General features: G+C 42.5%; 1 protein-coding gene across 1 annotated transcript in view; it reads left to right on the forward strand.

The window, feature by feature from the left end:
- The first annotated feature begins 5464 nt into the window (after nt 1-5464).
- The window catches only part of LOC126279086 (uncharacterized), a 53662-nt gene continuing 46498 nt past the window's right edge, over nt 5465-12628 (forward strand). The window contains exon 1 of the mRNA XM_049979587.1: nt 5465-5719. Within this exon, the coding sequence (XP_049835544.1) occupies nt 5465-5719 (255 nt within the window). The remainder of the gene's footprint in view (nt 5720-12628) is intronic.

The following is a 12628-nucleotide window of genomic DNA, read 5'->3' on the forward strand; positions in this document are numbered from 1 at the left end:
ATGCATACATTTCTCAAGTAAATTTTTATTTGCCAGATCCCTATATATAGGCCTAATTGGCAGTATTGCAGCAAGTGGAAAGGACTGCTTGTGGGTACATTGTATGCCTGTAGCATTCCTCAACCAATACTTACACCACGAATATTCCTCTTTTGGACACAAACCATGCTGTGGGTTTTCATCTGTTGACAATCTGTGAAACCAAGTTGCCCAAACAGCTCATCTCATGTTCTCCAAATCTCCTACATTTCTCAGTATTGCTAGTCCATCATATTTAGTCAAAGAGTGAAGTCTTTACATAATATTCTCAGCCAAGCTTTTTTGTACATGCACAACACATTCAAGATTTTCTATCAGAGTGTCCCCATATGGTCTTGATTAACAACAGTAGTGTGTCCTTTACAGTCTCCACCAACAAGGTAGCCTACATACCTCACACCACGACCGACCTCTGATCTTCTAAAAATCTTTAGAACTCCTTTCGTTTCTATCTTTCCACTTGGGCCATCAAAATTCTTTACACGAGCAGGGGTACCAATAAATTTACTTGAACAATCGTGGCAGTGCTTTGTTAGACATTCATAACTTAGTATCTTGCCAGTTTCAATAAATGTGACAGCTAGAACCCCATTAAAAGAATACCTCTGTTCTTCCAAGGTCCATCAAATGCTGCTACAGTGTCTGCATTCACAGACGAGGCTACTGCTTCTTCTACTGTTCTTTTCATTCAATGTTCACTTACACCACATAAAGCATTATGTAGAAATTTGTTGTACCTATCAAACCTCAGTGGAGGTGGAGGCAAATCCATCACTGTACATAAAGCCTGGGCAGCTCTCCTTCCCCTTCCAACACATTGCATTGAATATGCAATCTGAATATTTACACTGTAATCTCGACTATCAGTTACTGTCGATGTCATAGTATTACTGTGCGTCTTACACGAGTTACAGGCAATCACTAACCGACTTGAAAGACCCTTCCCTGCTGAAAAGTCCTCAGAAACGTCAGCACTATCTTCACAATTGCAGTACTTACAGTTCACAGCACTCTTCAAAAGTCTTGACAGCATATTTAGGTACACAATAACATTTCCGTCGTTACCGCTGCTCACAATACTACTAGGCTTGTCTTTATTACATTCAGAAAGCGAAAGTTTCCGTCTAGAAGCACTGTCTGTAGACACAGTTTCTGCAGGCGATTTTGAAGCCACTTATGTATGTTATTCGATGATGTGTGGAACTGGTTGCCGCGAAACTTTCGTTTGCGGCATTTTTTTTTCTCTCAGCATTTGTAGCACTGGGAACACACAGCCAGAAAAAAGCAGCACACAGTAACTACAGAACCACATAGTATGAAATTCCGAAATCATATACTCTCAGATCTTTGTTTACATTTGAACCATAGCCCTCTAGACACACCTGCACTTTGGTTCTGGGAGTCAGTGCCTTCTAGAATACACCTGTGTTAACGATTCGTAACTAACGACGGAAAAAACGGGAGAACGAAATAATGCATCACGTATTCTAACGCAATTCAGACTGACAGGTGGATGGCCCTTGTTGCAACATTACGTTCAACCTCAATTTTAGAATGATCGGAAAATGATAATCCCCATATACTATACACTTTTGAAATCAACATGAAATGCTCTTTTCAATGCACCAAGAAATTTGTTTAAAATTTTTGGTCACTTTCACGAGCATCTCCCTTTAAGCGTTGCTATGTACTTATTGTCGTGTTATGGACGAAGCAGAATAGAGTTAATTTCATTTTTATTTACGTGTACAACTTGCAGAAAACGAAGGAACTGATAAACCCTTCCTTTCTCTTAGCTGGCATACCATTAAGGAGGTACATGATGTTTATTGTAGAGAAGATCAGTCTTCACTTCGTCAAGGGAGGCTTACCGAATAAAGTTTTTAACCAGCCGCTCAATTCTGGGATATTGTTCTCCAGACAACAGGCTGTGCTACTGACTAGTCGTCGGTGGACGCTAAGACTAACCTCCGACATTCGGGAAAAAGAAAAATAAAGTGTGCAGGCTACAGCAGATTTTCATGGCATTACATGAAGAAGCCCAGAAAGAGAACATATTTGAGGAAATACAAAACAAATATTACAAGCGAGGAGTTTCATATGAGAAACTGAGAGTACAACTAAACCAGTTGACAGAAATAGTACCACAGACGTTAATTAGGAAGAAAAGAGGGTGGTTGGATTCAGAAACGAAGTTACTAAAAACCATGGTTGGCACTGCAGAGAGTGTAGGTATACAACACTGCAATAATGCAATAGAATAAACGCGGAAAATAGAGGATACCACTAGAACTACAGTAGAGCAGTACACTACGTAGTTGACGAACATGGAACAGAATGTGCTTGATAACATGAGGATGGTGGGAGAATTGAGTATGGGATCGCCGTATTATAAAGAAGATATCGTGCGGACAATGAATAATAACTTGGGAAGAATTCAGACTCGGTCAATTGCTTGAAGTACCAAGGTTAGAGGCAACAACACTGCGAAAGCGGTTTACCACGCAGTGCACGTACACCTCTGAGTTCTACACTGCTGCCTCCAACAAAATTCCTAACAAGATTACGCCGGGCACAAAAAGGATTTTTCGCAGAACTGCAACACTAAGTAATTCTAACTGAAAGAAACCTGGCCTTATTGTACCACACAGTAAACGTTGAAGTTAGTTCAGACAGAGCCACAATGCATACATGAATTCAGGGTCCAATACTGGAAAAGTTTGAATAATACCAGAGTTTTATCGACCATCTTTATCCGGAAAAATATGCTACTGTAATCTGTTCACTCCACATGAAAGCACAGGAAGAATTATGAATCTCAGAGCAAAGAGAAGTTTAGTTCCTCACGTCATTGGTAGAGTTACAAGAATGTGTGAGGGAAAGTAACACGAACTGCCCTACCAGAGCGGTACAGGTTAACGTACAGGCACATGAATTACAGTGTGAAAGAGGAATGCTAACCTAAAAAACACATTCAGACATAGTGGGTACATTGGTTTTACTCCGTTTTCGCACCGGAAGTTGCCATCGCAAACTGCTACCAAAATGGAAAACCCATGGGCTTTACGAAAGTAGAAGAGCGAAGCAGTGGTAGATTAATAAATGGTACAACTTGTGATGAAGCAGGAGCCCAATTTCGTCTTCCAGCTACTATTACGGGTACGACCATAGTCCACTTCTCGCAAGAAAAGCCGTATTACCGCAAAAAACCGTTAGAAATGTTACTCTCGCAAACCCTAACTTTCCTCAAGATCAACTTAAGCCGCCACATTCTTCACTCGCTAGACGAGCTGATAGAGGCACAGGCCGCGCACGCTATATGCGGGGCCCGAGGCGCCTTACCACGACTCACTTGGCTCCCCTGTCGGGGGTTCGAGTCCTCCCTAGGGCAAGGGTGTGTGATGTTGTCCTTAGTGTAAGTTAGTTTAAGTCTGATTAAGTAGTGTGTAAGCCTAGTGATGGATGACCTCAGCAATTTGGTCCCACAGCAACTTACCACCAAAAATAGCTCCAGAAAACAAACGAATTTCGATAGAACAAATGTTCCATCATATGCAGAACTTTAGAGAAAAACGGTGTAATATCATTACCGTCACCATTTCCACCACCAGTGCTGCCACGGTTCTGCTAACATTCACTTCTGTTTCAGTCTTAAAGCCACTCATGAACATGAGTCGCCAATTTATCAAATGCTTGCATGTGAATAAGTAGTCACAAAAGGAATAAAAAAAAACTATAACGTAGAGGAAGATTTTAAAGCTGTATCAGAAAATGAAGACTCAACACAGACAATATTGGATTAAAAACCAAAGATCGTTGTGAATAAGCTTTTTAATTGTTTTAGTAACAGAAATGTGTACAGTGTGTAGTTACATGTGAACATGCATTTCAAGAGATTGTTTCAGAAGAAAACTAAGAAATATTCGGGTACATTTTCTTAAAGAAGAAGGGAACTTTACGCAGCAGAATGTATTATGGAAAAATGTAAAATTTGCTCATAGCCGTCTCAAGGCACTATCAAACCAACACCAGTGACGGAATCATAACGCCAAACGAGCAGAAACCAGAATAAACCAGTCTCACCTCGTACAAAGGCTTGAATCATAAACTCAGCAAAATGGCCTTAGCGACGATGTCACATTATTCTAACAGCGCAGTTTGAGGTAGGAAGACAGAGTAAAAATTTCACTGGAACACCTATCAGCCTGCTGACAGGGCAGAATAGCAACAAGCTGAACACTATTCTTTCGAAGTATAGGGATTGTGGAGACTGCTGATGACCCTCGGAGATCAGGTCACAGTCGGTCATCGTCGGCCGAGCATTACGGCGTTGCCTCGGACGAATAACAATAAATAATCTTTCGATCATTGATATCCGTACGTTGCATTACACCAGATATGAGGCTGGACCTGTGATGCACTGCTACAACTCGCCAGGTTGACTTCCGCCTTCAAGACTCCTACCTGTCTGGGCTCCTGTACTTGGTCGCTGCGAGCTGCCGATCATATAACCACTTATGAAAACCGCTGGACATTTCTACCTCCGACTTGCTAATTGGAACTGATGATGAAACGTCCAGACAGATTACGTGTCCGGCCCATACTCGAAATCGGTAACTTTGCCTTTCGCTGGCAAGTACACTAGCGACCTAACTATCCACGCATGACTCACGACCAGTCCTCACAGCTTTACTTCCGTCAATATTTTGTCTCCTATCTTCCAAACGTCACAGTTCGTCTGCGAATCTGTTTCGTAAGAGAACGCTCGTGAAGGTAGGAGGCATTTTTTAGGAACTGTGCTTCCATCTATTAAATTCATAACGGTTGTGGACATATGGATAAAGAAAAATTTTACGGAGCGAGGCTTCAGTAAATCTCAGAGGTGATAACCTGAAATGTGCTGTATCTTGATGTGAATTCAAACTGTTCGTGTTTGTTGATGGCAGAGAGACGCGCGTCTCGTGTCATAAGTATTGCATTTCATCTGGGCCGTTTCACGAACCAGGTTCCTTATTTTATTTTGCTGTCGTAGTGTTCCGTTTATTCTTCTGAAACTACTCCTCATTATTATAAAAGATCCACCGAGTGGCCATAGTACTAAATTACTTTGGCATCTGTATTTTACCAAGGCCATCCAGATTAAGTTTTCCTATCGATTTACCTGTTTCGGTTAAGCGAAATGCCAGTACGCTTTCTTTGAAATTGAGCGACCAGTATCCCGCCCTATCGTTCCCCCGTCCGAGTTTGAACCCCAAATTTAATGATGCATGGCACTGCTTCCTTTACAAAAGTGAATGGCACGCACTTTGGTCATCAGCATTTAACCTGAAAGAACTCGACCACCACAGAAACTGAAGTAATCGTGAACAATTTTGCAGGCTCGTCTCTTTGGACGGTAGCAAGAAGCCAAGCCGCGGCCGCTGAGATGGAGCACTCGGATGCCAACTACCAGTCTCTGCTGGGCTCCGGAGCTTCGATTCGGCGCCTGATGGGCCTGTGGTGGTCCCAGGGGCGACGGGGCCGCCTCTGGTCGGCAGTGGCCGCCACAGTGACAGTGGGCTCTCTCGCGTTGCTGACGACTTTCTCAGCTCTCAAGCTTATCATGGACACTCCGTCTGAGCTCGAAGAGATCACACTGTGCTGTTTCGTTATGTCGATCGCCCCCGGATTCTTGACCAAGGTATTACTGTAGAATAAAAGCAAACTAGCGCTTTCCATTTATTATAACGTTGTTCTACCAAGAACCGACGGAAGATTCAGTTAACATTCTAGAATGGTATCAGCTTGCTAGCTGACTGTTATTGTTAGCATTAAACCGTTCTATTATTTTATATTGGTCACTACTACGCACTTTCTGCTGTGTGCTGTAACAGAGTCTCAAGTATCTGCAATACATTTCGGAAATAACACACTTAAAATACAAAGAATAAAGAAACTATCGGATATTAAGTCGACAGAATAAGAAGAGAATTTTCGCAGTACAGCCAGTTAAACGCAGAGTCAGCGTACTTGTCTACGCCACACTGTCTTAGAGGTAAATCATGGTTAGCCTGACGCACAATAAAATCTAAACATATTAACCCAGATTACTTACACTACTTTACTATTTCGTGTCCGAAGTTGGCAATTTTTCACCACAATACTGGGCTAAGTCAAAAGTTTCAAGCTTGCTTAGGCAGTGGTACTTTAGGTAGCAACGTGCATGACAATTTCCATGATTTGTATTTCTTCACAGTCGCCATAATTGTCATCAGGTTCTAATAGGCCTTCATTTATGAGATAGATTTTTTTTAGGGGCTACATCAGTTCTCATACGGCTTAGCACTTTCCATGATGTCTAGATCAATTCAATGTTCTGAAATAGAGTAGGAGATATGGGGTTCATCCAAGATGCAATTAATGATCCGACATCTTGATTTTAGTCTTTTTAATCCATACAGGCTAGCGTATAATGTATGACGCTCATCAACTGTCTTTTACAGCTGCTCGTTACATTCATGTGCTACCCTACGGGAAATGGGACTGCTGCATTCTGAGACTTCTTGGGGCTTTCACAGTGGAATGGGCTTCATGTATCCTGTGGCCAGCCTTCATGATTCATTAAGGCTTATGTTGGTCTTTTATGCATAAGCCGATCTAGACCAGACAGGACATGCGTACTCATCTGCGAAAAAGCAGTGTGCTAAAGCAGTAGTTTTAAGCACATTACCTTTGGTGCTCCACTCACTGCCAGAGAGCTTCCTAAGGATATTCTTCCTTACAGCTATCTTATTTCGAGTTTTTTCGCCGTGAGTTTTGTATGCTAAGGACCTGTCCAGCGTCACACCAAGGAAGGTCGGCTGGTCTGTGAGCTCAAGGGTAGACCCAATCCAGTTAACGTGCAGCTTTCTATTTGCTTGGCGTGGATGCAGGTACACAGCGAGAACTCTCGTTTTGTGCGATTTGATTTGATAGTGTTATTATCGTAATATGTCGACATAGCTTCTATAGTATTCTCCATCTTTACCTCTACTTCCTCATAGGTTCTTCCCTACACCGTGATACCCAAACCGTTAGCTTAGAGAAAATGCGTAGTTTTTGGTATTGGTTGATCATTTGTATACAGATATTGAAAGGCGGGAACTGGCGCACTTCCATGAGCAAAGCTCTTCCTCTGATTCCTTCAGCGACTCTTGTCCCCTTCTTGACTGTTGCAGAATTGTCAGTTCTGCAGCAAGATTTCTAGAATTTTTAGTAGTTGATGGCCCCTAGTAATATCAAAGGTTTTGAGTAATAGTTTTCGGTGGTTTACTGTGTCGTAGGTACCACTTAGACCGACCAGAGCCGCACGGAGTGGTCGCGCACGTAGAGACGGCATGTCACGGATTGCGGGGCCGCACACGACGGAGGTCCGAGTGCTCCATCTGTGTGTGTGTGTGTGTGTGTGTGTGTGTGTGTGTGTGTGTGTGTGTGTGTGTTTTGTTCTTAGTTTAAGTAGTGTGTAAGTCTAGGGACCGATGACCTCAGAAGTTTGCTCCTTTAGGAATTCACATTCACACACATTTGATCATTTGAACCGACCACAGCCAAGCCTGTTATTAATTTATTTTCATTTCCCTCCCATCTTTCCTCTACATGCTCTGTGAGTGTCAAGATCTCGTCAATACAATATTTACACGGCCTGAAGCCATCTTGCTGCGGGATTAACTTTCAGTCAGTGATGTTATTGGTTCTACTGAGGACCAGCTTTTCATGCATTTTCAATGGCGGCACAAAAGGGATATGGCCCGATAGTTCCTTGGTGAGTTAGGTTCTTTTCCTGATTTTGTGTGTGCTATTACTGTGTGTTTCCTCCATATTTTTATGATTTTAAGCTTTTTCGCCAGTGGTTAAATGGGATTAAGACCAAATGTTTGGAATTCAGTCTGAAATGACTTACCTTTCCACACACTCATCATCACCATCAGGCGCCTATCTGTTTTTCATAGATCATACAATGTGTTTTTCTTAGAGTTTACACTGTCAAGGTACCCTCTGATTATGAAAGAAGAAATTGTGTATTCTGCGTTGGTATCACGCTGTAACTTGCTTTTCTCAGATTTGTTGTTGGGCTTGCCATTCAGCAGTACTTGGAGCACAGTTTGATTAGGTGTTACTCTAGCCGTTTCTTTACTTTCTTTTGGATCCTCATTGAACTTTGTGAGCAGATCCCATTCAATTTTGCCTCTATGAGACGTTTCAGTTTTCTCAGGCTTTCGATCCCTTTTTTATGCCTTGTTTCATTCAGCGCTGTCATTAGAGCTGTACCACAGCCTGGTGTCTTGTCACTGAAAGCAAAACTGAATATGGTAATTGTACAAAAGACACTCTGTCAGACAATTATTTTTTTTCTTACAAATGTAGGGAGAGTATAATATCTACACGGCCTGAAGTCACCTTGATGCGGGATTGACTTGATCTTATTGATTCGATGGAGGTTCAGCATTTCATGCATTTTGAAGAGTTAGCAGAGAACGGATATGGGGCGATAGTTGATTGGTGATAGTGAGAAACGTGAGCTCTGTATTTATAATCATCGGTAACGACGAAACTGACAAAGTAAAATATATGATTGTCGGAATTGGGAAGGAAAGAATATTGTTTCTTTATTGTGTGTGCAGGGTTACTAGGAACGCCCTTCATAATGACCATTACTGACAAAACAGTCTCAAAATATTGTAACCATGTTGTTTACTGCCCTAGTTAATTTTGTGTAACCATTCTGTTCCAGTTGTTTCTTAGGAAGGTATTTAGGTTCGCTGGCATATCTTGTCGCAGGACACTGGAGATTTTCGCTTTGTGTTCACCAGAAGGAGACTGACTCTCAACTGTGAACAACGGCCAGTGATTTGAGAGGGTAACCAAGACCCATTTAAGAAAACAAAAGTTTCGCTGCTTTTGTGGCGGGGTAATTAGAAAACATTAATTTAGAAAACTTGTCGGTGATCCAAGGAAACTTATTATGGGCTGATCCATGTGGTGCTTCGATACGAATTCGAGAGCGATATGACTGTGTCTGTTTAGCTAAGCAAATCTCCTAAGAGTCTCAGTAGGGGCCAAACGCGCTCTCCATGGCGCCGACTTAAGGGCTAGCTCTCTTTCAGAGCATGCAGAATAGGTGATTTTCGTCATATTTACGAATTAAAATAAAAATTAATTCTAGATCTGATGATATAGTTTCATTCCTTACATCCGTATCTTCAACACGTCGTTTTTATATCGACATCGGACGCTCTCTGTAACGGCAGAACCAGGTGGAAAGACAATTGCAGCCCAAACATTGGGCATCAGCGGGAATTCCTGAAGCCCTCCTATTGAAACTAACAAAATAATGTGTATGAGTCATTTTCCATATATTTTCTACCAGCATACACAGGGAAACTTTTTTTTAGTTCTAAAAAAATAGTGGAGAAACAAATGTAATTTTCTTCGCCCACAAAATTGAGAGAAAAGCGTGCACCGAATAGAATTTTGATGATATTTCAAAACTGCTACGTACGCTGACAGCATCAAATTGCTACGTACGCTGCCGGCATCAAACTACGATAAAAATATATACTGTTCTCAAGATTTCCCACGAACTTGAAAAATACGGTTTCGAGGAAAATGTTGGGTTGTGTTTTTCCTAGCTAATTAAAAATACCTCTAGTCAGCAATCCCTGGGCCGTACAGAAATCCTTCCATATCCCGAAGGAGGATCTTCTTCTTCGTGGCTATGGAGGTCTTGCAGGCAGTTTTTGCAGCTTCTGTCATCCATTCGTGCGATACGTTTTTCGTCCGCTTTTGTGCACGATTCGTAATAGCCTGGTTCTATCTCAAGTTCGAACATGTCATAATTTTTGTAACGGCCGTTAGATCGTCGTTGAAATAAAATGTCGACTGTTTTCTCGCGCTATGAAAGATTTTCGGAGACACTTTTTTCACAAATCGCCTTGTAATTCGATAAAGAAGTTTCTGGCTAAGTTGGGATGGACACTACGATAAAAAATATATCTCAGGGCATACTGTAAGCCGGAAAGAACGCTTTTTGAAGTTTTGGGAGAGCGTTGTGCATGATCTAGTTCTCAGCCGTTTACCTCTGATAACGGCATGATGGCCATACAACTACTGACAGTCATGTGGCATGTGGATGCTATGAGCATTTATCGAAGCTTAATTTGACTTTCGGCGGGTGTGTGAATCTCTATTCTACTAACTTACGAATACATGCTTGAGAAACACGACGCTCGGATTGTGGAACATGGCCTTGCAGTTTTATCTGCTATTAGCATCTACAGAATTGACGGGCGAAGTGGGATGAGCGAGCCTTAGTCATTGGCGCTTCTTGGATGCCTTTGGTATAGTTGACTGTACGAACAGTTACTGAGAAGTTATCAGCATGCATGATCACCCGATTTAATTGGATTACATTCCATTATTTTCGTTTTGCTTTTGTTGACGTTCATCTTATATCCTCCTTTCAAGACACTGTCAATTCCGTTCAACTGCTCTTCCAAGTCCTTTGCTGTCTCTGACAGAATTACAATCTCATCGGCGAACCTCAAAGTTTTTATTTCTTCTCCATGGATTTTAATACCTACTCCGATTTTTTGTTTTTTGTTTCCTTTACTGATTGCTCAATATACAGATTGAATAACATCGGGGAGAGGCTGCAACCATGTCTTACTCCCTTCCCAACCACTGCTTCCCTTTCATGTCCCTCGACTCTTATAAGTGCCATCTGGTTTCTGTACAAATTGTAAATAGCCTTTCGCTCCCTGTATTTTATCCCTGCCACCTTTAGAATTTGAAAGAGGGTATTCCAGTCAACATTGTCAAAAGCTTTCTAAGTCTACAAATGCTAGAAAAGTAAGTTTGCCTTTCCTTAATCTTTCTTCTAAGATAAGTCGTAGGATCAGTATTGCCTCACGTGTTCCAGTATTTCTACGGAATCCAAACTGATCTTACCCGAGGCCGGCTTCTACTAGTTTTTCCATTCGTCTGTAAAGAATTCGAGTTAGTATTTTGCAGCTGTGGCTTATTAAACTGTTTGTTCGGTAATTTTCATATGTGTCAACACCTGCTTTCTTTGGGATTGGAATTATTATATTCCTCTTGAAGTCAGAGGGTATTTCGCCTGGAAGAGTGTTAGGTGACAGTAATTCCCTTGGCGTCTGTTGGACTGCGACTGCAAAAACACAAAATGAGTCCGAAGACAGGGAGCTGCAGAAAGCTCATTGTCGAAATTACCGCTGATGTGGTGATCGCACACATAATGCTCACATGTAATAAAGAGAAAAACTAATCGACACCAAGCAATTAGTGGTAAATGTGACCCATCCAAATTATGCTTCTGTGTCAAGGTCATAGACGTTTGTTATGTTTGTAAGAGTTGCTCTGTTATTAATAGGAAATGTGCCTTGAATAAGCTATTTCATAGCAAACTTGAATTCCCATCGAGCCCACCATTTCGCACCGGCCTGTGTGGTGCAGTCGCACCAGACGGCATGGGTACCAGTGAGCCAGCGGATGCAGTGCCGTGCCTAGATCAGCTGTTCAAAAAATGTTCAAATGCGGGTGAAATCTTATGGGACTTAACTGCTAACGTCATCAGTCCCTAAGCTTACACAGTACTTAACCTAAATTATCCTAAGGGCAAACACACACACCCAGGACTGAGGGTGGACTCGAACCTCCGCCGGGACCAGCCGCACAGTCCATGACTGCAGCGCCTCAGACCGCGGTCAGCTGTGGTTCTGCGGGACAGCAGGAGGCGGTTGGTAAAAAGACACTGGAGGAGCGACTGGAGATGGGGCAGCAGCTGCCTAGGCTTCCGTAGAGCTAGTTCAAGAATGGTTCAAATGGCTCTGAGCACTATGGGTCTTAACTTCTGAGGTCATCAGTCCCCTAGAACTTAGAACTATATAAACCTAACTAACTTAAGGACATCACACACATCCATGCCCGAGGCAGGATTCGAACTTGCGACCGTAGCGGTCGCGTGATCCCAGAATGTAGCGCCTAGAAACGCTCGGCCACTACGGCCGTCAGTTCGGTGTAGATGGAGGAACTGGATGAAGCTGGAATCTGCTGATGTAAGTCAATACCTCCTGCAGGAAGTACGACAATATCATCTGGGGTAAGAGCAAGTAGCGTGGCTGCGGACCATCAACACGGAATATTGCTTGCTGTTACTGCACGGCAACATTTGGCTGCAACAGCAGACAGTGTTCAGCTCCGTTCGTCCAGAGGATTCGGCAACTGGAGGCTAGAAAGCCACCTTTCTGGTAGCAGACCATGTTTGCGAGCTGTGTTGGTTTGGTGCCCGTACTGGTGCCAGTATCAGAGTAGCACTATTGTGGTTTTGAGTCTTTGTGCTGCTTTTGTCAGCAGTGAGTGACGTTCCACATTTCTGTTGACTGAGAAAAGGCGACGTGACATAAGTTGTTATTCGCAGGCATCTACCTGCAGGTACTATGGGCTGAGCCAACGCAGCAACTTCTCTCGGTGATGAATCAGACGTTATGGTTCACGTTGAGGGAGCACTTGAACAAGTATAAAGAAACTGCAACTGAACAGTCTGGTCTGAGAG

This window comes from Schistocerca gregaria, chromosome 1 (assembly GCF_023897955.1).
Source record: "Schistocerca gregaria isolate iqSchGreg1 chromosome 1, iqSchGreg1.2, whole genome shotgun sequence".
Taxonomy (NCBI): Eukaryota; Metazoa; Arthropoda; class Insecta; order Orthoptera; family Acrididae; genus Schistocerca; species Schistocerca gregaria.